Source organism: Pipistrellus hanaki (assembly GCF_964339955.1).
Source record: "Pipistrellus hanaki genome assembly, chromosome: 16".
In the NCBI taxonomy this organism is placed as follows: Eukaryota; Metazoa; Chordata; class Mammalia; order Chiroptera; family Vespertilionidae; genus Pipistrellus; species Pipistrellus hanaki.
The window spans coordinates 42,795,039-42,819,521 of record NC_140518.1 but is presented as its reverse complement, the minus strand read 5'-3'; the positions used below and the strand labels follow the sequence as shown (position 1 = coordinate 42,819,521).

The 24,483-nt window shown below is 39.4% G+C and overlaps 1 protein-coding gene and 1 long non-coding RNA gene across 2 annotated transcripts in view; one reads left to right on the top strand and one right to left on the bottom strand.

Annotated features, from left to right (window-relative positions):
• The window catches only part of LOC311610518, a 45,736-nt gene that overhangs the window by 2,703 nt on the left and 18,550 nt on the right, over positions 1–24,483 (bottom strand). The gene's annotated exons all lie outside the window — the stretch shown is intronic.
• Positions 20,044–23,983, top strand: LOC311611766 (C-C motif chemokine 15-like). The gene is made up of 3 exons (XM_084864265.1): positions 20,044–20,278; positions 22,542–22,653; positions 23,054–23,983. Exons 1-3 carry the CDS (start codon positions 20,167–20,169, stop codon positions 23,205–23,207), a joined length of 378 nt encoding a protein of 125 aa, XP_084720391.1. The 5' UTR covers positions 20,044–20,166; the 3' UTR covers positions 23,208–23,983.

The window sequence follows — 24,483 nt, the reverse complement described above, 5'->3', positions numbered from 1 at the left end:
AAAATGCAGAGACACAGAAGCATGTCATGAATGGGAGAGATAGAGGAAAGTAAACTACTGGAACACACAAAGTTCAGAATCACATTTATTAAGGTTATTCAAGAAACTTCTAAAAACCGCCGAGAAACTTGAAGATAGCTTCAAGAACCTTAATGAGAATACCAAAAAAAAAAAAAAAAAATAGGAAAACGACCAGTCGGAAATTAAAAAACACTGTCTGAAATAAAGAATATACAGAGCTGAAACCGGTTTCGCTCAGTGGATAGAGCGTCGGCCTGCGGATTCAAGGGTCCCAGGTTCAATTCCGGTCAAGGGCCTGTACTCTTGTTGCGGGCACATCCCCGGTAGGGGGTGTGAAGAGGCGGCTGATTCATATTTCTCTCTCATCGATATTTCGGACTTTCTATCCCTCTCCCTTCCTCTCTGTAAAAATCAATAAAATATATTTTTAAAAAAAGAATATACAGAAACTCAAATGTAGATAAATGTACCCACCACCAGCACTGCGCTTGCCAGCTATGAGCCCAGCTTCTGGTTGAGTGGTGCTCCTCTGTGGGAATGCACTGACCACCAGGGACAGCTCTTGCATTGAATGTCTGCCTCTTCGTGGTCAGTGCATCAGGCCCCAGGAGATTGGCTTGACAGCCCCAACCCTTGATCACGCTGGTTCACTGGCCACAGTGGGTGTCATAGTGACTGGTCCTTAAGGTCCTTATGGTTGCTACAGCCTAATGCATGAAGATTCCTGCCAGAATGGGCCTTCCTTTCCCTGGCTGCTGGCATTGCCTTTGTTGTGGTGGGAGCCTCTCTGCGGCAGTACCAAGCACTGAGAAACAGCAAGTAGGTGGATGTTAAGAAGTGAGGGGTCCCAGACTGTGAGAGGGATGTCTGCCGATGGGTCCTAGATTGCAAGAGTGTGCAGGCCAGGCTGAGGGACAAGGTACCCCCCAACCCAGTGCATGAATTTCATGCACAGGGCCTCTAATAATTTATAATTAACTATTATTACTTAGATTGGTCCATTCAGTTTATCCCAACTTTTCTTTATTATAAATTCAGATGAGCACAGGCCAGTGTGCCTCAGTATGCAGAGCATTATCTCATGCATGAAAAGGTCACTGGTTAGATTCCTGGTTTGGGATGCATACACAAAGGCAACCAATCAATGTTTCTCTCTCACTTCAATGTTTCTTTCTCTCTCTCCCCCCTCCCTTCCTCTCTCTCTAAAATAATCAATAAAAAGATATTTAAATTGAGCTGAGATTGAAGAATGATTAACCAGGAAAAGAGTGTTGGAATGGATTTACTCAAGCAAAGAACAAAAGCCCTGTCCTTTTAAATGTATAAAATGGATTCATTGAAATATTCAGTAATAATGATAATAGTACCTAAAATATAGCACTTACTATGACCCAGAGGTGCTCTAATTCTTTTATAGATGCAAATGTATTTAATCTTACTAGAATTATCCTGTCACACATAAGGAAACTGCAGCACACACAGGTAAGTAACCCACAGAACACACAACTAATACCTCATCAACATGGAAATGAGACCAAAGAGGTCTGGCTCCAGGGTGTCAGTAAATCAGAAAAGGAAAATGTGCTTATTTTAAATTTATGTTAAAAGCTTAACAACCAAAGTTTTATAATTATTATGTAACTTGTGTTTCAGTTTTACATTTTGCATGTCTTTGAACATCTGAGTGCATGGGTTTCTCTCTCTTTCTTAAAAACATTAAGGGAATGAAATAGTGATTTTCCTTATTTGTTATAAATATTAATCTAAGCAGGGATCGTGGGATGTATCTATGCTGATAGTATTTCATTCTGCCCCATGATTCACAAGAAAGGGAAATTGTGCCTTGCCAAGTTGACAGCTCATTCATAAAAAGCAGAAAAGAGACCTGCACTTTTAAGGAATCACATGGCAGTCAGAGGGCTGAGTCTTGATTTCCATGAAGTTTGAAGGTAGTAAAGAGATGTGGTAAATGGGGAGTCAGAAGTCAGGTCACAGAAGAGAAGCTTCCATTTCATGCTGGAAACAATGATGAGTACTTGAAGGATTTTCAACAGAAAGAGACAAGAGGCTGATTTGCACTTTGGATGCTGTCTGATGATGGAACAGATTTGAGAGAGGCAAACTGGAATAAAATCCAGTTGATAGGACACTCTTACAGCTGTCATGGAGAGAAATGATGAGGGCCTGACGTATGACGGGTAGTGGGAATGGTGAGAAGCAGATATACTTAATTTCTAAATGCAATTAAGTCAGTGATTGAATACAGTAGTCCCCCTATCTGTGAGGGATATGTTCCAAGACCACCAGTGGAACGTATAGTACTGAACCCTATATATACTATATTCTTTCCTATACCACAAGTACACCTTTTCTCTTAAAAGAACCACTTGGCGGCTTCTTTTTGGCATATTGCAATTGAAATGACACCACGCTTGCATTTGGGAGCAAGTAAAATAAGTGCTTTTTGAATATAAGCTCCGTGATACCAACAGTCAATCTAATAACTGAGAAGGCTACTAAGTGACTAACTGGCAGGTTTACATTTTGAGTGTGTTTGGGTGCACTGGGTCAAGACATGATTCAGGACAGCGTGCAACTTGAAACTCATAAATTGTTTACATCAGGATTTTCCATTTAATATTTGGAAATACTAGACCACCAATTGACCAAGACTAACTGAAACCAAGGAAAGTAAAACCACAAAGAAGGAGGAGGGGTGGAGATACTGTAGATGAAGGAGGTGAAGTGGAGGGATGAGCCAAGGGTGACTCCCCGGTTACTAGCTTGGATGCTGGGTAGGAGGGAATGCCTGCTAGTGTGTGGGGAATACAGAGGGAGCACAGGGACAAGGGGAAGGATCTAATGCAATGCCAACCTGTATGCTTTGATCCACTGTACACATACAGAGAAGCATGGCAAGAACTCCAGATAGAAAAGCACAGAGAAGGAGCTGTATGGAGAATGCTAGAAAGGGGTTTGCAGTACATTATTTCAAAGGTGGAGCCACAACAATAAAAATAAATAAATAAATAAATAAATAAATAAATAAATAAATAAATGAAAGGTGGAGCCATGCCTGCTGCAACCTGACACTGGGCCAAACCTGAAAATAGGGGGATGAAGCTGCACCATACAAGGGAAGTGTTATCCATGAAGCATCCATGGAGCTTCTGCTCTTGAAGGGAGAGAGCTGTGATTGACACCTGGGGAAATAAAACTACAGACACTGAAATGAAACCAACCCAACAGGGCCAGGCCTTGGGAAGCAATGAGGAGGGCACAGAGCAGGAATAGTCAATGATGTTACAGCACATTAATAGTTAAGCCGGAATTCCCTGTGCTCATGGCTGGGGCATTCTGCTGGACCTACGTGGGGCCTCAAAGCTGCTAGAATGAGTCAGAAAGCTAGGGCACAAAACAAGGCCCTCCATGCTGGGGATCCACCATGTTGCCTCCTGGCTACTTGCTGCCACCACTGCCTAAGAGACCTTGGATCATCCCCAAAGATGAAAACCTTGACTCATGGCCTTCCTGATCTTTTTATTCCTGTTAGTATTTCAACTCCATAATGGGACTTGGGCATAACACATACTGTTAGTCAAATCACTGACTTATTCATTCATTCACCAAATATTTATTAAGTTCCATGATGTATCAGGTGTGATTACCCCTGGAGAAACATTGGTAAATAATGCACTCAGTGAAATATAAAAATGACCAATTCTATCTGTATGATCCTGGGCACATCAATTTCATCTGGGAACATCAATTTACCATCTAGGAAATTTCTAAGATGCTTTACAAGCATTTCAAGTATCCTAAGGCTCCCTCACATTATTCATTCAACAGAATAAGGCAAAATAAGCACATACTTTGTATATAAGTATGTTATTTTCCAATTCAAGTAAAATCACATAAGACAAAGGGTTATTTCCTGGATTTAAGATTGATATTGGAAATCTTACATATACAATTACTAATATAGAATTTTATTTTCAATAAATCACCTTCATTAAAAAAACAAAAGTATAAGAAATATTGACTATGTCAGAAAATTCATCATGTTATTATCATCATGTGCTAGGATTTGGTTAAAATCCACAAAGACATGGTACTAATTTGGTTTAAAGTCAACAGGACATGGTCTAAATTTTTAAAAAAGAAAATGGCATAAATAACATATATAACTCAATGTGGTAAGTGCTATGATCATGAAGATAGGTAAAAAGATCCATTATCAGAAAGTGGTTGGTTCTGCAGTTTCCATTTTCTTCTTCTTGCCCTGCCCAACTCATAAAAACCAGCTCTCAGAAATTTCCTCCTGAGTATTAAGGGAGTTCCCAGAAAAAGTAAGTGAGGGAATGTATTTAAAGGTATCAATTGAGGGCTAGTGCTAAGGTTGATGAGCAGACCCTGAGCAACGTATGAATAATTATTCTGACACACAATTGCTAATATGAAAGAGAGGGCTAAGGGACTGCCTGGCTATAGGAACAAGACAGTCCTGTTCACCTGTCTCCTTAGGCTTTTTTTGTAACAATAGCTTGAACTAAAATAACTATTAGATACTTGAAGCAGGGTAAACATCCTTGAAAAGACACAGGTGTTTGCAGTGTCCTTTAAGCAAGGACGTCTACATACTAAGCATAAAGATTCCAGTATATACCCAGGTGTTTGCATGTACACAGAATTGGTTTCCCACAAGAATATACCAGGGCCCAGATCCTAAACCCTGCTGAAAGAAAGGACCTTCCCACCACCCACACTGGTCCCTCTCAGAATATTTAAAACCATTGCAAACTGAGTCAAACTAAAGCTTCAACAAGGCCCAAATCCAGTTAAAATACAAATCAAATTGAATCAGCCTTATACATTAGCAGCCTGAAAGAAGAGGCATGCCTATTTTGAGGGTATTATTTGCTTCAGCCTCTATAATTGCTCTATACAAAATGCCCAATTCACAATTTAAAAATTGATGCCCAGGAAATTCAAATATTTGAAACATTTGAAGCAAGAAAATGTAACCTGTGTTTAAGAAAAAGAATATTCAGTAGAAGCGGAACTAGACATGGCCCCAATGTTGAAATGAGCAAATGTGAACTTTTAAAAAACTGTGATAAGCCCAGCCAGTGTGGCTCAGTGATTGAGCATTAACCTAAGAACCAAGAGGTCCCCAGTTCAATTCCCAGTCAGGGCACATGCCAGGGCATGCAGGAGGCAGCCAATCAATGTGTCTCTCTCTCATCAATGTTTCTATCTCTCTTTGCCTCTCCCTTTCTCTCTAAAATCAATAAAACATATTTTAAAAAATAAGTAAAAAACAGTTATAAAATGATTAAATATTTGGTAGAAAAGATGATCAGCATGAATGAAGATGTGGATATCTTATCAGAGACACTTAAACCTTTTAAAGAAAGAAATGCAAAAAATGTAAAATAAGATCTTATAATTTGAGGTTGCATTATCTAGGCAGACAGCAGAGAGAACAGAGAAAAAAGAAAATGGTAGACTTGAAGACAGGTCAAAAGAAAATATATCAACTGAAACACAAAAGACTTTTTTTTAAAATGCCGTAAAAAAGAAGAGCACATTCACGATGTGTGGGAAAATACCAAACAGAGTAACACACATGTAACTGGAGCACCAGAAAGAGAGTGAGAATGGAAAAGAAAACAATGTTTGAAGACATAATGGGTGAAAGCCAGTACACTATAGATTCACACAGCTCAGGAACCCCAAGCTAGATAAATACAGACAATGACAGCTAAGCACAACATATTCAACAAATTTCTGAAAATGCAAGTGCAGAATCCATATTCTTTTCACATGTGCATGGGACATTCATCAAGATACACTCTATGCTGGCCAGGGAACAAGTTTCAATAAATATCCAAGAATTAAAATAAAACAGAGTATATTCTCTGACTATAATGGAATTTAGTTAGAAATCAGTAACAATAAGATACCTAGAACAATCCCAAATATTTGGGGGGGAAAATCACAATTCTAAATTACCCATAGGACAAATATAAAATTGCAAGGGAAATTTTAAAATTATGAAAACATATTGTATTTAAAAATGGCATTATGAAGCTAAAGCATAACCTAAAAGAGAATGTATAGCTTTAAATGTTTCCATTACAAAAGAAGACATGAAATAAATGAATAAAGCATCCACCTTAAGAAGCTAGAAAAAAATTAAACCCAAAGTAGAAGGAAGAAAATAATAAGATTGGTAAGCAATGACCCAAGAAACAAACAAATAAAAAAGTAAAATCAGCAAAGTCAAAAATGGATTATTTGGAAAGATTGATAAAAATTGATAAACCCTTGCTGATTCTCATCCATTTCTCATTAAATCCTCACAAATGTCTTGTTAGAGACCAGCAGCTGTTGCTCCCAGGCTGGTGCCAGGTGAGGGCCAGTCCTCCTGCCCACCATAGAGGAGAGCCTACAGGTCATGGAGTAGAACACAGCACACAAACCACAAAGCACAGACTTGGGGATGGGGTACCATCCTGGGAAGACCAGGTGTGTAGGATCTGGGGAGTGGACCCTGAGATGTTTCTGCATAGGCTGAAAGCCAGCAGGGAATTGAGTAAGAGCTCCCTCCATACAAAGTGAGGAAAGAAAAGCCGAAGGAAGTCAGCCTCTATGAGCAATGAACAGAGTCTAGGCACCTTGAGATTAGGGGACCATTCTTGGCTCTGAAAACAGTTTCTGAGATCCCCAGATCAGAAAGATAGAGATAGAGATAGATTGAGATAGAAATAGATAGAGATAGAGATAGATAGAGATAGAGATAGAGATAGAGATAGAGATAGAGATAGAGATAGAGATAGAGATAGAGATAGAGATAGAGATAGAGATAGAAATGGATGGATGGATGTAGATATATATATATATGGAGAGAGAGAGAGAGAGAGATGATAGAGATAGAGACAGAGATAGAGAGATACTGGTAGAGATCGAGATAGAGAATAAATCCTGTAGGCATTCTGCCTTTGAACTGTTCCTTTTTATTATACTAGTACTAGAGGCCTGAAAGATTCCTGCAAGAACAGGGCTTCTCTCCCACCACTGCCACATCTCCCACCCCCGCCCTCCGCACTTTCCCTCCCACCACCACCACTGCCCTGCACTTTCCCTCCTGCTGCTGCCTGGTGCTTTCCCTTCATTCCAGCCATCTCTGCCCACCACCCCGCGCTTTCCCTCCAGCCACTGCTGCCCCATGCTTTCCCTTCCTCTGCCAGCCCACACTTTTCCACCACCCACTGCCGCCACCTGCCCTGCCCACCCTGCCTTCACTTTCCCTCCTGCAGCTGCCTTGCTATCTGCTTTCCCTCCCTCTTCCTTTTATGCTATCTCCAGTCTTCACTCCTCCCTCCCTCAGCATATGCAAATTAATTGCCATCTTTGTTGGGTTAATTTGGATACTCTCTCTGATTGACTGTGGGTGTGGCAAGGTATGGTCAATTATCATTTTTCTCTTTTATTGGGGTAGATACTTCACCCTCTCACCATTGCTTCCTCCATATAAGAGACTGGAAAGGTCAGTGTCAATCCCAGCAAGGTGTAGGTCCAAACATATACTGCTATTGAAATTAGACTCTTGAGGGTCTGGAACTTAGAAGGAAAGCACTAGAAATGCTAAGAGATTGGACACAAGGACCTGAGCCCAATCTGGTCTATGTGATCTCAGACACCTCTTCCAGACATATTCTAGGACTCTGTTTACATTTATTTTAAATTTATGCATGCTATTTTATGGTTCTAATTTCTTTTTTTATTTTGAATTGTGTTATTGACTAAATGTTCTGGGAGATCACATGGCCTCCTCTTACTTCCCTTTATTTATTTTTTTCCTTCAGTCACACAGGGGATTTCACTGGCTGCAATGAGCTGAGTTGAGGCAGACAGTAAGAAACTCATCAAACCAACAACATTTGTTGACTATGAGTAACCTGTTCTGGTTTCTGGGTTTGGATAGAATAGTTTTCCTTCTTCTTCTCTCCATCCATTCTGGATAGCTCCCTCCATGTTTTAATAAATACTAAATTTGAGAAGTGTTAATATTAGAGAGGGTGTGAAACAATTGATACATATACTCTGCTGTTGGGAATGTGAATTAGTCCTATCGCTTTGGCAAAGACTGTTGTCATCTATAGAGTAAAGATAAGCATAGCCAGCCTTCTCCTACATACATCCTGCTGATACCACTGTAAGTGTACGCCAGTAATCATTCACAAGAATGCCCATAGCAGCCCTGCTGGTATTAGAAGCATTAAAGAGGGCAAATGGAAAATAAATTGTGGGATAGTCCTACACTGAAATATCAGCAGGAGTAAAAGCAAGCATACTACACCTATACACAGTATCATGGGTGAATCTTAGAAGCATAATCAAGAGTGCAGTGTAAACAACATTAGGGAAAGAGATGGCTCAGAGGAAGAAGGGATAGGGGACAGATTATACAGGGGTATATGGGTGGAGAGGGCAGGGATGCCTGTCGTATTGTTAGCCTTTATTCTCAATCCACATTTTATGTCTACTCAACATTAAATAAAAATAATTATAACACTATAAAAATCAAGTTATAGAAAAAATATCTTAAATTGTATATATATAATCATTACTAGTATAGAGAAAACTGTCCAGAAAATTGTGCACCAAAATAGTAATAGTGATAAAAGTGAACTTTTTCTTCTTTCTTTTTCTTCAAAATTCTAAAAATAGCATGCACCATTTTGTTTCAAAAATATTTTAAATTACATATAAATTTTTTATAATGAAATAAAATTGTTCAGCCGAGACCCGTTTGGCTCAATGGATAGAGCGTTGGCTTGGGGACTGAAAGATCCCGGGTTCGATTCCGGTCAAGGGCATGTACCTTGGTTGCGGGCATATCCCCGGTAGGGGGTGTGCAAGAGGTAGCTGATTGATGATTCTCTCTCATCGATGTTTCTAACTCTCTATCTCTCTCCCTTCCTCTCTGTTCAAAATCAATAAAACATATTTCAGAAGAGAAAGTAAACAAAGATAAAAATTATGAACAACAAATACATAATTATCAACAAGTGAATCTAAAAACCAAGGAAATTAAAAAAATCTGATGAACAATATTAACTGTTGAATATAATAGAATCAGAGGTATGGAAGGGGAGTGAACTGACGATTCTTGGGGAAAAGGGGAGAGGGGGGCGTGGGAAGAGACTGAACATAAACTGTGCACCTATGGATGAGGACAATGGGGAGAGGGGAAAGGGCAGAGGATGGGGTGGGAACCTGGTGGAGGAGAGCAATGGTGGGGGGGGGGGGAAGGAACATTTGTAATAATATGAAAAATAAAAACTTATTAAAAAAATAATAAATAAATAAATAAATAAATAAATAAAATATAATTGTTCATAGTATATCAAAGCATGGGTTATAAATTGTTTTTCATTTTTTATTTTTTTTTAATTTGGAGAGGTGTTGTTATAACCTTAACTAGGGATAAAAAAACACACCAAAGATAAATAGAAAACTATTACTGTGGATAAAAAAGGATTTCTGTTTACTTCTTTTTGCTTAAGTATTTCTGAATTCCTCCACAGTGTTTCATATATATATATATATGTGTGTGTGTGTGTGTATATATATATATATATATATGTATGTATATATATATCAGTATATATATCTATCAGTATATATATCTATCAGTATATATATATATCAGTATATATATATCAGTATATATGTATATCAGTGTGTATATGTATATATATATATATATATATATATATATATATATATATATCAGTATTGATTTCAGATTGGAAGGGGGAAAGAGAAATAGATAGGAACATCAATGATGAAAGAATCATTGATTGGCTGCCTTCTACACATTTCCCTCTGGGGATCGAGCCCACAACCCTGGCATGTGCCCTGATCAGGAACTGAACGGTGACCTCTTGGTTCACCAGTTGACATTCTACCACTGAGACATACTGGCTGGGCTCCACAGTGTTGCTTTTAAAATAATGAATCATAATGAAAGCTTTTGCTTTGTCTTGTCTTATTTCAAGAAGGAAGTGCCAAAAGTTCAATGATTACTTAAATTCATAGAAGACCCAATGCATCTTGTTCATGACTAAATGTCTTATACATGGACAGTCCTCAGCTCATACTATGCATTCAATAATTATTTATAGAATAAATGGATGAGTGAGCAAATGAAGAGGTGGAGGACCACTTGGTCTCCAGTTTATAATTGTAGTTTCTCCATCCATCACAGTCTAGAAAGGGCATAATTCCCATAGTTAAGAAGAAAATGAAGCCTAACATGGGAAGAAAGATTGCATTGCATCTCATTCCTTCCTTGAATGAAGTTCTTTCTAGCCGCTGAGACAGCATACATTTAGAGACTGATAATCCTGGATTACTGGAAGGCAGAGAAGTTACAGAATATTGAATACAAGCACACAGCAACCAGCTTTTCAAAAAAGGAGGGGAAAAGAAGACGGATTCCATAAACTTAAGAGTAGTCAGATTCTCTTCCTATGCAATTCTTGGAAAGAAAAAAAAAAAAAAAAAAAAAAAAAAAAAAAAAAAAAAAAAAAACCTCTTTGTTGGCACTTTAAAAAGGAAGTATTCTTACAAGTCAGCATGGGTTCATTTAGGGTGAGCCAGGCTGGGTGGACCCCTTCCCTCTCTGGCAGCAAGAACATCTTGGAAGGGTGGGGTGGAAAGAGCTACTGTATACACAAAATATATTTTATTCAGCACTGCACAAAAGTACCCTTTGATCTAACAATAGAGTAAAATTCAGGAAAGTAAGGTACAATTTATTGTGAATCAGCATCATTGTTGTATGGGCCAGTGTGCAAAAACAAAAACAAATTTTCAGCCTGAATCTTCCCCAAGTTCTCCCTGACTCCAGTCCTTCTCCTTTGAATTGGGAAAGTAGAGTCAGTCAAGCAAGACTGAAACTCCAGAAGGAGGATAAGATAATGCTTACCAAAGACAAAAGCTTGAAAGACAGATGACTCAGTGTTCTCAGTAACGTTGAAAAACCAAAGCAATGGTAAAGTCAGCTTGTTCCATCCTCTTGCCCAAGCGTGTCTCCTGCATCCTCACATCAGATGTTCTGTTAGCCAAGGAGACAAAGACCACTGACTGCCACTCTCCCCCTCCTGTCCACACCCGGTAGCCCACAGTCTGTACAGAGAAGAAAGACAGTCACCAGAGGCATCTATCTAAGTGTCAATTTCTCTCCTTAAGTATGCTCTCAAATTGATGAGTAAAATAAGGCAGTTCTGAGCCTCTCCTAGGGGAGAGTGAAGTCTAACGGGGAAAGAATCCATGGTCTTTCCTTCCTTTTTTTTTTCTTAAGCCAACGGACAAGTGTTCTTTTTTTTTTTTTTAATATATACTTTTATTGATTTTTTACAGAGAGGAAGAGAGAGAGATAGAGAGTTAGAAACATCAATGAAAGAGAATCATAAATCAGCTGCCACTTGCCCATCCCCCACTGGGGATGTGCCTGCAACCAAGGTACATGCCACTGACCAGATTTGAACCCAGTCCTCAGGCCGATGCTCTATGCACTAAGCCAAAACAGTTTTGGCCTGACAAGTATTCTTATTAAATCCACCCACCTAGTCTCAAGGATATAGCTACATATACATACAATGGAATATTATTCACTCTTAAAAGTAAAGAAATTTTGACATATGTTACAAAATGGATAACATTGAGGACATTATGCTAAGTGAAATAAGTCATTCAACAAAAGATAAATATTGTATGATTCCACTTATATATGAGGTACCTAGAATAGTCAATTTCATGGAGACAGAAACTAAAATGGTGATTTCTAATGGATGGCAGGAGTGGGGAATGGGGAGTTATGTTTAATATGTATAGTGCTTTAGTTTGCAAGATGAAAAGAGTTCTGTGATGGATAACGGTGATGATTATACAATATATGAATGTACCTAACATCAATGAACTGTACATTTAAAAAATTATTACAATGGTTGCCTGGCCAGTATGGTTCAGTAGTTGAATGTTGACTCATGAACCAGGAGATCACCAGATTAATTCCCATTCTCAGCACACACCCAGGCTGAAGGCTCAGTCCCCAGTGTGGGGTGTATAGGAGACAGCTGATCAATGATTCTGTCATCACTGATGTTTCTATCTCTCTTTCCCTCTCCCTCTCTGATATCAATAAAAATATTTTTAAATAAAAACACTGATAAATGAGCTAACAAATTTAAAAGAGAGATAACTATTGCATAACCAGGGGGTAGGAATTGTAGAAAAGCATTTCCCCTTGAGGCATGAACTATGTTTGTCACAAGAGCGGCTGTTTAGAGTTACAGGTCATATGGGCCAGCCCTGAGTACCACATCCCAAGAGACATAGGTGCATTCATGTTTCCTGAAAAATTGATTTTGTTTGTGTTTGTAATATGAAGAGTCCTCCAGAGGATGAGGTCTAGGTCAGAGTCTTCCTCCCTGGGGCTCAAAGTAGTAGCAATCCCAGTGCTTGAAAGTTGGGATGTGTTAAGCAAATGATACCTCTTGTCTATCAGCAGGAGCAGCAGTCCCAGAATGTAAACTTTATGCAGGATTTGTAGGTGTCAAGAGTTGCCATGAAAGACTCACTTATAGGCCCTAGCCAGTGAGGGTTAGTAGGTGGGCGTTGTCCCATGCACCGAAAAGTAACTGGTTCCAGCCCCAAAGCCACTCTTACATGGCTGGGAAAATGTGGAAAGATTGCATGCACCAGATAGCCCTTCACAACAGGTCATGCAGCTGGTTTAAGAGAGAACCAAAACATTATTTCTATTTTCTTGAGGACAATAAACAGAGCTCAAAAGACTTTCTTTACTCAACATGCATTGCTCAGATGAAGTCAGGCACCTGAGATGGTTTCACTTGAAAACTCAAGGAAGTCAGCAGGAAAGAATCACAATATCAGGGTTCTCCCCTCAGAAGGGCCTATAAATGGAACAGGTATTCTAAGATTTCATGACCTGCCTGGGATACAGACACATAACAAATGGACTGATAACAAAGGAGGGAGAGGGAAGGTTGAAGTAACAGCAGAAAATTTCCCTATAGACTAATTGCAAGACTGTGAGAGAAGAGGGATGACCCCAATGAAGAAATATTTTAGTGCAGATATACTAACCCTTCCCCTCTTCTTCCCCTGAAATATTGGGTCGGCAGCTAAGTAATTGCGGATTTTTTAAAGAAAATCAAAGACAATTTTTTCATGGAACTAAATAACTTTATTCTGTAATGTATTGCCCATTTTGATCAATGACCTTTTGCCATCTTTCAGGCAGCATCATAATCCCACGTTCAAAAAACTTCTGGTTTTTATTAGCAAAAAACTGAATCAGGTACGATTTGACATCATCATCATTATTGAAATTTTTACCATTCAAGGAGTTTTGTAAAGATCGAAACAAAAAGTAATCAGATGGTGCAAGGTCAGGACTATATGGTGGGTGTGGCAAAACATCCCAACCAAGCTCCATTAATTTTTGCCGAGTGACCAAAGATGTGTGTGGCCTTGCATTGTCATGATGGAATACAACACCTTTTCGATTTGTCAATTCGGGCCGCTTTTCTTCAACTGCATTGTTTAATTTCGTTAGTTGTTCAATGTAGACATCAGAATTGATCGTTTGGTTGGGTGGTAAGAGTTCAAAGTAGACAATTCCTTTGTAACCCCACCAAACTGATAACAAAACCTTCTTTTGATGAATATCAGCTTTTGATGTTGTTTGAGTTGGTTCACCTGGCCTGCTCCATAATCTTTTCCGCTTGATATTGTTGTAAACAACCCATTTTTCATCGCCAGTTATCAGTCGTTTTAAAAATGGATCATTTTCATTACGTTTCTTTAGCAAATCGCAGCTGCTAATGCGTTGCGTTAACTGTGATTCTTTAATTTCGTGAGGAACCCATGTATCGAGTTTTAAAACATAGCCAAGTTGTTTTAAGTGATTTTCAATGCATGTATATGATACATGAAGCTTCTCTGCAATCTCACGTGTTGTACTGTGACAGTCCGAATTGATTATTGCTTTGATTAGGGCGTCATCAACTTCAACTGGACGACCAGAGCGTTTTTCATCTTTGAGTGAAAAATCACCAGAACGAAATTTGGCAAACCAATTTTGACACTGCCGTTCTTTTAAGGCTTCGTCACCATAAACAGCACATAACTTTTTATGAGCTTGCGATGCGTTTTTCCCTTTGAGGAAATAAAAAAGCAAAATATGACGAAAATGTTCCTTTTGATTTTCCATTTTTTAACGAACGCCAAACGAAAACTACAAAACAGATCAAAAAACTTTTTTTACTGATTAACAGCTGAATAGCCAACTATCAAATAACAAAATGTGTTTTACATTTGTACTACATCTGCAAACCTAAAAATTCAACTGAAGCCATATATGTGTGAAACCCGCAATTACTTAGTTGCCGACCCAATAGTAGAGTAGCTCAGGTTACACTAGACAAAGGTCGTATGCAAGTATACATCACAGGATGTGGTAAGAGTAGCATTTACAGACAGAGATGACAGGATATTTGGTATTTCTGTAAGGGAAGAAACCATACAATGTTCAAGGCACTATTATGAAATAATTATAGTAAGCACCACATACAGTAAACACTGCACCTGAGAGATGATGCCCACTGGGACCCAAGTGTATTCCTGAAGTATAGTTAGTGCTCACTAAGCATTGGCTGCTGTTATTATTGGGCAAAAGACCTCTGAGGCTTGAGTAGCACATGTAGAATATCACAGCCTGGTCTCTTTTTATGCCAACCTAAGTAACAAATAAAGCTGATCTGATTCTTAAATGTCACCAATGAGGATGGCAGGGGAGGTATAAAGACTCGGGAAGTACACAAAAAACAATTAGAAAATCTTTTCTACATTTGGGAAGTCAAGAAATGGCAGTAAGTATATTGTGAAATCAGGCATTTGTTTCTTCATTTTTTCTTTCATTTCATTTTATTCAGTGCTGTGTCAGATATCTCTGTATACCACTTCCATTCCATCAGCCCCTTCTCTTACTCTGGACATCACCTCAGCAAGTTCTGCACAGACTTTGTCCAGCTCCATGTAGATATTATCTGACCACACTTTAATTTGGCCATCACGCATACACCTCTTTTCTTGTACCTGAGATTCTCTGATGCTGAAATATAGAATGCGTACATGAAACCACTCAGTACTTGGGCATGTGCAACCTGGAAGTACTGAATAAGCATTCATGACTAAAGTGGAGGGCATTACAGCAAAGGAGAAAATCAGTGAATTCTCCTGTGGATGTCAGCCAGCCTCACCCCTCAGCCACAACATTGCTAAATGCAATGATCCTGTGCACAGAGACACTTCAGTGACAAAGATGGAGGCTACACATAGTCCCAACGGCATGGGATTTCTCTCATCAAGGCCAAGTGAACTACTGCCACTACTGAATGTCTAACCTTCCAACAGTAGAGATGTCAAGTCTCAATATGGCACCTACCATCACGGAGAGACATGTTGAGTAACTTGGACCCCTGCAAGAGAGAACAATCCAACTTCAGTGTGTTTGCCAGCTGGTAAGATTATAGATAGTATGGGGTTTGCACAACACTGCCTCAGGCAAAATGTCCTATTTTATAGCAAATGATATGAGTCAGTGGGCATATGGGATCCACTGGTATTACTGTGTACTTAATCACCCAGAAGCAGCCAGACCAAGAAAATGAAGTGGTATTAATAATTTAGCTAAGAAGACAGGAAACTTCAGGATTGAGACTTTCCACAATGCAGTATATGCACTCCACTAAAAGCTTATAGAGGATGCCATGTCCCCAGTAACCAGGACACATGGGAACCAAGGAATTAATGTAGGATTGTCCTCTCTCTCCATGATTCTCCCTGATCAATTTGTGGTTCCCATCCCTGCAACATTAGGCTTTGCTGGATTAAGTTGGATTAGGCTCTGCTAGGTTCCTGGGAACGATGGGGACAATGATGATGCATTAGTATAGGATTCACTTAACCTGAAATAATAAAACCATCTGAAGAAAGCTTTCTAATGTGTTTGACAAAACAAAGGCACAAACATATTGGAGAGGAAGAAAGGGATGGAGTGTATCATTCATATCTTTTAACTTTACCCCTTACTTCAACCACATTCTCAGTCATCACTTTTTTTAGATTTACATAAGCTTCATGCAGGTGTCTTGCTTCAGCCTGATGTGAAACACCTGCAAGAACACAACACTCATGCATGAGCAAAGCAGAAGTGTGAGGAAATTATACCTGTGATCCACCACTGGCCAATGAAGGGTTGTACCCAATATCTATTGGTATGTAACCAACTATCCAAACCTTAATGGTAAAAAATAACAACTAGTTTAATCTACTCACAAATTCTATGAGTCAGAAATCCATACAAGGCACAGTAGGGATGGCTTGTCTCTGCTCCATGATGCCTGGGGTCACACTTGGGAAAACACAGGTGGCAAGGGGTGACTAAAAGTGGAAGGGGAATCACCTAGAACAGTGCTGTTCAACAAAAATATAATTTCCTCATAGCCACATTAAAAAATAAAAAGAAACGGATAAAATTAACTTTAATAATATTTTTCTCTAAAACAATATATCCAAAATATTATTATTTATGCTTGTATTCAATATATAAAAGAGACATGTTAACATTTTGTTTTTTGGGGGGAAGTACTAAATCTTTGAAACCAGGAGTAGTTTGTGCTTTCAGAACATCTTCATTTTGATTAGCCCCATTAATATTTTTTATATGTTAAGTATATTTTTTATTTTGAATTAATTGTAGATTCACATTAAGTTGTAAGAAATAAAAATAGACATGACACCAAGAGCACAGACAGCTGTAGCAAAAATAAACTCATGAGACTACATCAAACTTAAAACTTTTGTACATCAAAGGGAACAGTCAACAGAGTGACAAGGAACTAGTGGAATAAGGAAAATTTACAAATCATATATCTGGTCATTTTTTTGAGGGGTGTCTATTTTCTGTTATTCATATTGGGTAATTTCTATTGTTCTGTTTCTATTTTCTTTGTCCGTACCCATTGAGCATTTTATTTTGGTTATTGTATTTTCCAGTACTATGATTTCCATTTTGTTCTTCTTTATATCTTCAACTTCTCACTTTCTATTTCTTTAATGAAGCTTTCTATTTTTTCATTTGTTTCAAGAGATACATTTAAAGTACTAATTAACCACATGTGGGCAGTATTTTTATATCAAGCAATACTACATTTCTAGAGGCTTCCTCACTGCTCTTCCTGGACCCTAGGCTGGGATGACCTGAAGGCTATGCTCATGTGGAATTGTCTGTCAGAATACCTGCATGTAATTTGGGCTTCCTCACAGCATTGCAGTCTCAAGCTAGTCAGTCTTCTGACATGGTAGCTCAGAGCCTAAGAGTGACTGAGTATTCCAATGATGAAGGTTGAAGCTCCATGGCTTTTCCCAACCTAGCCTCAGCTGTCATATGACTGAACAATAGTCACTAGCCCTCTCTGTTTCAACATAAGAGAATATAGATCCCACTGCTTGATGAGAAGGGAGGGGATCAAAGTGGCCACATTTTCTAAATGCCATAGAGATGAAAACCAAGAGATACATGCTCCCCCTTTCTTTCCCCAGGCAAAATATTCTGAGATGCATTGGTAAGGCATTCAAAAATCTCAATAGAATCAACCCACAACTGGTTGAGTCCCTCACTCCTGCTCCTTGGAATACTTTCCAAGTTATCTAGTGCTCATGCTCAGTTTTCAGGGGAACCTAGACTAAGAAGACCCTACCATATGATAGTTACCAGAGAAGTTATAGTAAATAAAGATGCAAAATATCTGCTATCATGGAATTTATGTTCCAGAAGATACAAATATGAAAAGATTTAGAAGTAAAATGTGTAGTATGTCAATTGTTAAGTACATGGGAAAAAATAAAGAAATTTGGGTAGGGGGAGATTATAATTTTAGAGGTCCAAGAAAGACTTACTGAAAAGATAACTTTACAGGAGGTTAAGTGTAAAGTAATACAGATATTTGAGGGAAGAGTGGCCAAATCAGAAGGAACAGAAATCTGGGTCAGCCTGCATAACTGAAGCAGAGTGAGTGAGCGGTAGTAGTAGGACATGAAAACAGAGAGCCAACAGGGGCCAGATCACATAGGAGCTTATAATAGGGTGCAAATAGGGATAAGATCACACAGGGGCTTGTAATTTAGTATAAGAAAAGGGCTTTAGCCGAAACCAGTTTGGCTGTGTGGTAGAGCATAGGTCTGAGGACTGAAACGTCCCAGGTTCGATTATGATCAAGGTCATGTACATAGGTTGTGGGCACATCCCCAGTAGGGGGTGTGCAAGAGGCAGCTGGTCGATGTTTCTCTCTCATGGACGTTTCTAGCTCTCTATCTCTCTCCCTTCCTCTCTGTAAAAAATCAATAAAATATATTTTTAAAAGAATCGGGCTTTACACTGAGTAGAATCAAAAAGCCATTGGAGATCCAGCCATCGAGGCTCAGTGGTTGAGTGTTGAGCTATGAACCAGGAAGTCATGGTTTAATTCCCTGTCAGGGCACATGCCTGGGTTTCAAGCTCAATCCTGAGGAGTGGGGTGGGGTGATGGTGGGGGGCCATGCGGGAGGCAGCCAATCAGTTATTCTCTCTCATCATTGATGTTTCTATCTCTTTCTCCCTTTCCTTTCCTCTCTGAAATCAATAAAAATGTATATAATTTTTAAAAAGCCATTGGAGGGTTTCAAAAAGGATTGAGTTGATCTAACTTCTTTTTTAAGAAACTCACTATGGTTGCAATGTGCAGAATGAACTAAAGAGGGGCAAGGACCGAATCTCAATGAGAGGCAATGGTGGCTTGGATCAGGTGGAGTGAGTGGAGATGGTAAGCAATAATAAGATGCTGCACATATTTTTCAAAGAAAAGCAAACACATTTGATAATGGATTGGATGTGGGACATGAAACAAAGAGAGGAGACCAGGGTGAAGATTCTTTGTGAGGAGTCACACAACCTGGTGCCAGAAACCAATCACTGTTTCATTAATAGAGGGATGTTGACAGGCAGCCAGGAAGGCTGGTCAACAACCTTAATTGCTCTAACCATTCACCCTTTAGTTGAAGCAGCATCCACCTGTGTTATTTATGTAAATTTCTATTATTGGAGTTTCCTGCCCAAGGGCTATGGGTGTATCCCATAGTCTCAATAAAAGGGATAGCAAGGCCAGAGCTCCAGTGTAGACATCCCACTAGAGATGGGCTCCCACGGGCCCCCAATATCCCCAAATTAATGCTTTTATAGTCTCTTTTTATTTGTGTGAGGCCTTCGCCAGCACCCGAACCCTGAACTGGAACCCTGAACCACGGGGGACGTGAAACCAGGTTTAGAGAATTCCTTCTAGTGATCATCCCTGTTAATAGGCTCTTTGGGCTCTTGAAAATAGTTAATTTCTGAGGGAAAAACTCTGCTTTAGAAGAATTAAACCTCCTAAGGAAGGATATTTAATAAAATATGGTCACTCTTGTTGACTGTAAAGAAAAAGTCAACTAAGTATTCCTTCTGCAAAAAAGCATTGAGTAAAAGTAAAGATTGAACTCTAGTATATACATACATGACATTTACAAAAAGAATGGAAGAAGAAAGTAGTTCCTTTACAGAGACGAAGAGGAAGTTAAGGGAAGAAGCTGTTTAATCAGTAAATTGGTAACATTCTTTCCATAGCAATTTCCTAATCCACATAGGATGTGAGAGCTCTTCCCACACAGTTTCGATTCCTGTCTTGGCTAAGGTCCTTGTCACCAATTTTGACACTTGCGCCTATATCCATTGGGCAGTTAGTTGGAAAAGCCACAAATCATTGTTTCCTCAATTTCCTATTGCATTCCCAGGCTTGTTCCCTTTCTCAGAAATATCCTGTTGCTGATCGTATAGCCAAAGCACAGCATTCTTCTGCCCTGTAACTTCCTGATCCTCCTCTTATAAGTACAAGGGCAGAGCTGGGTCCACAGAATCAGGGAGCAAAGAGCCCAGGATCCTCAGGCCAGAGCTGTCTGCACACTGGGAAGATGAAGGTCCCTGCAGCTGCTCTCTCCATCCTCCTCCTTGCTGCTACCCTTGGATCCTCTGCCCATGGATACCCTGCCCACGGATACCCTGCCCATTTACCCTCGGATGATCGTGAGTTCAATGAGCCTTCTTTCTGTGGACAATTAAGGGGTAACTTGCAGTTAGGGAAGAAACAGAGGGACACTCACATGCAACATAGAGGTGAATTTGGCACTGGTTTACAAGGAGTAGCATTAGGTATAGACCTTTTTCTGTAGCTTTTGGTCCATGGAAAAACCATATATAGAAGACTTGTACCACTCGGGCAGACAATTCTCTCCCCTTTCATGGCCAGAGTTACTTAATACTTTCTCTTAGATCAAAAGAACTATACTAAACTTATAAATCTGGAGAAAGAAGCATACAACCCTATGTTAGAACTATTATATACCATGTATTCTGTAACTATCATTTTGAAGAAGAAATGGGACAAGCTGGTCAAGTGACCCACTTAAGACCACCTAATCATTCTATTTATTTTCAAAAAACAAAGATCTAGCACTATCTATGTGCAAGCAGACACAGCTCTAATTGTCTTATAGATATTAACTCATTGAATCATCCTAATAACCCTGTGGAATAAACTATCAGCAACTTAAATAGTTATTCTTCTCATTTCATAAATGAAAAAACTAAGGCACAGAAGCCTTTGATAACTTGCTCAAGATGACACAAACAATAAGTAGAGACGTTAGGATATGTGACCGGAAGCTGTTACAGAAAAACAAGGCCACTTAAGACTTTATTTTCAAGCCCCACACACATCATATCAAGTAAGATATCATATGCCTCATGAGTATAATTCATAGGTAACTATGAAGTTATGAGCTAAAAGTTTAGTTGTGCTTACCTAATTAGCGTAGTGCAGGTTTACAGTCCCTTACCCAAAATATTGGGTCTAGATCAGTGGTTCCCAACATGGGACACACCCCACAGGGCGGCCATTTGATTTTTAAGAGGGACAATTTGAGAATGAGTTATTAACAGTGAATTATATTTTTGCATTTCTTATAGTCTAAGGACCTCATATACAATATATAAATATATATGTGACATATTTATGCATTTCAGTACTCTATTATATTTTAAAATCTTATTTGCTATTTTTTCATATCACTTCATATTATTTTTTTAAACAATTTTTTAGTGATTTCTTCCTCAGTACTTCAACTGTACTTTCATTCTTTTATTTTTTTCTTTCATGGATACCATGTTCCCTAGAAGCTTGTTTAGACAAGTTAATGGCCTTTTAGGATGCCTCCATTTGAATAGGAGTTTGCTTTTTGAATGATAAGAATTATATGTCCCATGGGGACATCATGATTTTTGAGATGCTTAGGTGTGGCATGGCCAAAAAAAAAAGGTTGAGAATCACTGGTCTAGATGACTTTTGGAATGCAGAACCTTTCAGGTTTTACAAAGGTAATACAGCCCTGGCTGATTTTCTCACTTGTTGGAACATCTGCCCTCACATTCCCATTCTGGGGTAGGGGGTTAGGCTGAGAAATGGGATAAGTAGAGAAACTGAAACACTGTTGCCTCCCAGTGATTTCTTTCCTTCTTGTCTGTTTCTCCAAAATAGAACCTAGAATGGGCATGCATCAGTTGAATAACATAAGGCCTTCTCAAGGTAAATGAGCCTGGCCAGTGTAACTCAGCGGTTGAGTGCTGACCCAGGAACCAATAGGTCACAGGTTCATTCTGGGTCTGGGCACATGCACAGGTTGCAGACTCAATCCCCAGTAAGGGCTGTGCAGCCTTTTTCTCATTGATGTTGCTATCTCTCAATCCCTCTTCCTTCCTCTTCTTATAAAAAAAATCAATGATAACACCTGTTTGTTTGTTTGTTTGTTTGTTTTTAAAGGGTCAATGTTTAGTTGTGGCATATATTTAAAATCAGCTGGAAGGTACAGACCTGCTCAGTGGCTCCATTCACCCTGTTTAGAAGACATGGGTAGAGGGGAAGGGTGCTGAAGATGGCGAACACCTGCAGGGAACATCAGATTGGGCCATGGGTCCCTCCTCCATAGATGACCTCTCTTCCTTCTGCCTGTCCTGGAGAAACCTCACCTAGGGGAGAGGGTGCTCTCTGATGCCTCCTGCAAGCAGCAAACCCTCCACTTCTGGGAGAAATGGTCCTGGCCCTGTTGTGTCCTTGGCCTAGGTGCCCTCAGACACAACTCCACCTGGGGAAATGTGAAGCAAGGAGATGCCAGGAAATGCTGTAGAGGAGGAAAATAAGCCCTTTGAGCCCTGTGCCTTCTCACCCTCCCCCGTACTTTGGAGGGAAGGAGGAAAGGAAATAGTCCTTAAACTGCCTTTTCTCTTACTACAGACCATCACCATCCTTCTGACTGCTGCCTGTCCTATACCTCACGAAAAATCCGATGCCGTAACATGGAAAGTTACTTTGAAACGACCAGTGGGTGCGCCCAGCCTGGTGTCATGTAAGTGCCAAGCATACCAGCCTATCTTGGGAGGAGAACCCTGATGATGGATGGATGCCCATGAAAGTCACATCCTCTGGCTCCTTCAAGGTCAAGGGAGGCTTGTGTCCTCATTTCCATCCTGCAGAGCATCAGATATGAGACATTCCCATTGAATATGGAAGCTAGGAAAGGAAGGAGAGAGCAGGAGCAGGTCTGCACCAGGAAATTCCCATGAGTCACTGAGGAAGTCCCACAGGCTGAGGGAGCTTCTCAGAGAGGAGACACCCTGAGTTCCTGCAGCAGAGAAAGGAACAAGCTGGGCTGAATGGAGAATCTGAAGGGCCGGGAGGATGGGGCTCCCCATCTTTATTTGCAGAACCCTTGTTAATGTGTAATCTTTCTCCCCTTTGTTCCCCAGCTTCATCACCAAAAGGGGGAGGCAGGTCTGTGCTAACCCCAATAATGCGGAAGTTCAGGATTGTGTAATGAACCTGAAGCAGTACTCTGGAGAATCTGAGCAGCAGTCATTGGATATAATGAGCAAATTGTTGACTGATAAGAAGGGATACTAGGTCCCAGCCACCTATTTCTAGTCACTCTTACCTCACCTCCTCAAAGCTTCTTGGCCTGAATTATTTTTTCAAAAGCAACAATTACTGTTCTGTTCTGATTATAAAAGCTTTTAATTAATGCATTCATTAAACATATCCAATTTAACTTGAGTTTAACTTTGAGAGGAAAAAGCAATGCAGGAATTGCTAAACTTTAGATTTGTGGTGTTTCTTTCTTTCTTTCTTTCTTTCTTTCTTTCTTTCTTTCTTTTTTTTTTTTTTCAAAAGAGACATCAGAGTATCATTTTTAAGAAGTTAAAAACAAGACTTATTCAGCCTTGGCCAGTGTTGCTCAATGGTTAGAATGCAAGCCCTCATACTAAGGGTCTTTTAACTTCCAGTTGAGCAGGTATCTGGGTTGCAGGTTTGATCCTGACCCTCATTGGGCTCATATGAGTTAATCTCTCTCTCTCTCTCTCTCTCTCTCTCTCTCTCTCTCTCTCTCTCTCTCTCTCTCTCTCTCTCATCTCTCATCTCACTTCCCTCCCCACCTCCTTTCTACTCTCAATGTGAAAAAATAGCAAGTAAGAATTTAAAAAATAATAAAAATGTAAAAAACATGATTCATTCAAATTTGACTTATTGTATATATGTCAAAGATGTACTTAACCTATTAACAAGGGAATGATAAACTGATTATTTTATCATTTGAAGAACAAAGATTTATACAGTTAGTTGGGGGAGGCATTCTGAAATTTGGTTAACTTAGAGAAAAATAAAGTAATATTTAATATCGGAATATAACTCTAACATTTGCAATTATGTTTTCTACTGCAGTGGTTCTCAACCTTTCTAATGTCATGACCCTTTAATACAGTTCCTCATGTGGTGGTGACCCCCAATCATAAAATTATTTTTGTTGCTACTTCCTAACTGTAACTTTGCTAATGGTATGAATCCACCAGTAGATGTAAATGTTTGTGTTTTCTGATGGTCTTAGGTGTCCTTGCTAGAGGTTCTCAACCTGTGGGTCACTACTTTAGAGTCTAAAAACATCAGAAAACACAGATATTTACATTACGATTCATTAACAATAGCAAAATTACAGTTATAAAGTAGCAAAGAAAATATTTACATGCTTGGGGGTCACCACAACATGAGTGACTGTATTAAAGGGTCTCAGCATTAGAAAGGTTGGGAACCACTGTTCTACTGAAAACACACACACATCCGTGCACACACACACACATTTGCATCTGTGATGAACAAAAATGTACAAGTTAACATGTAAGTGTAC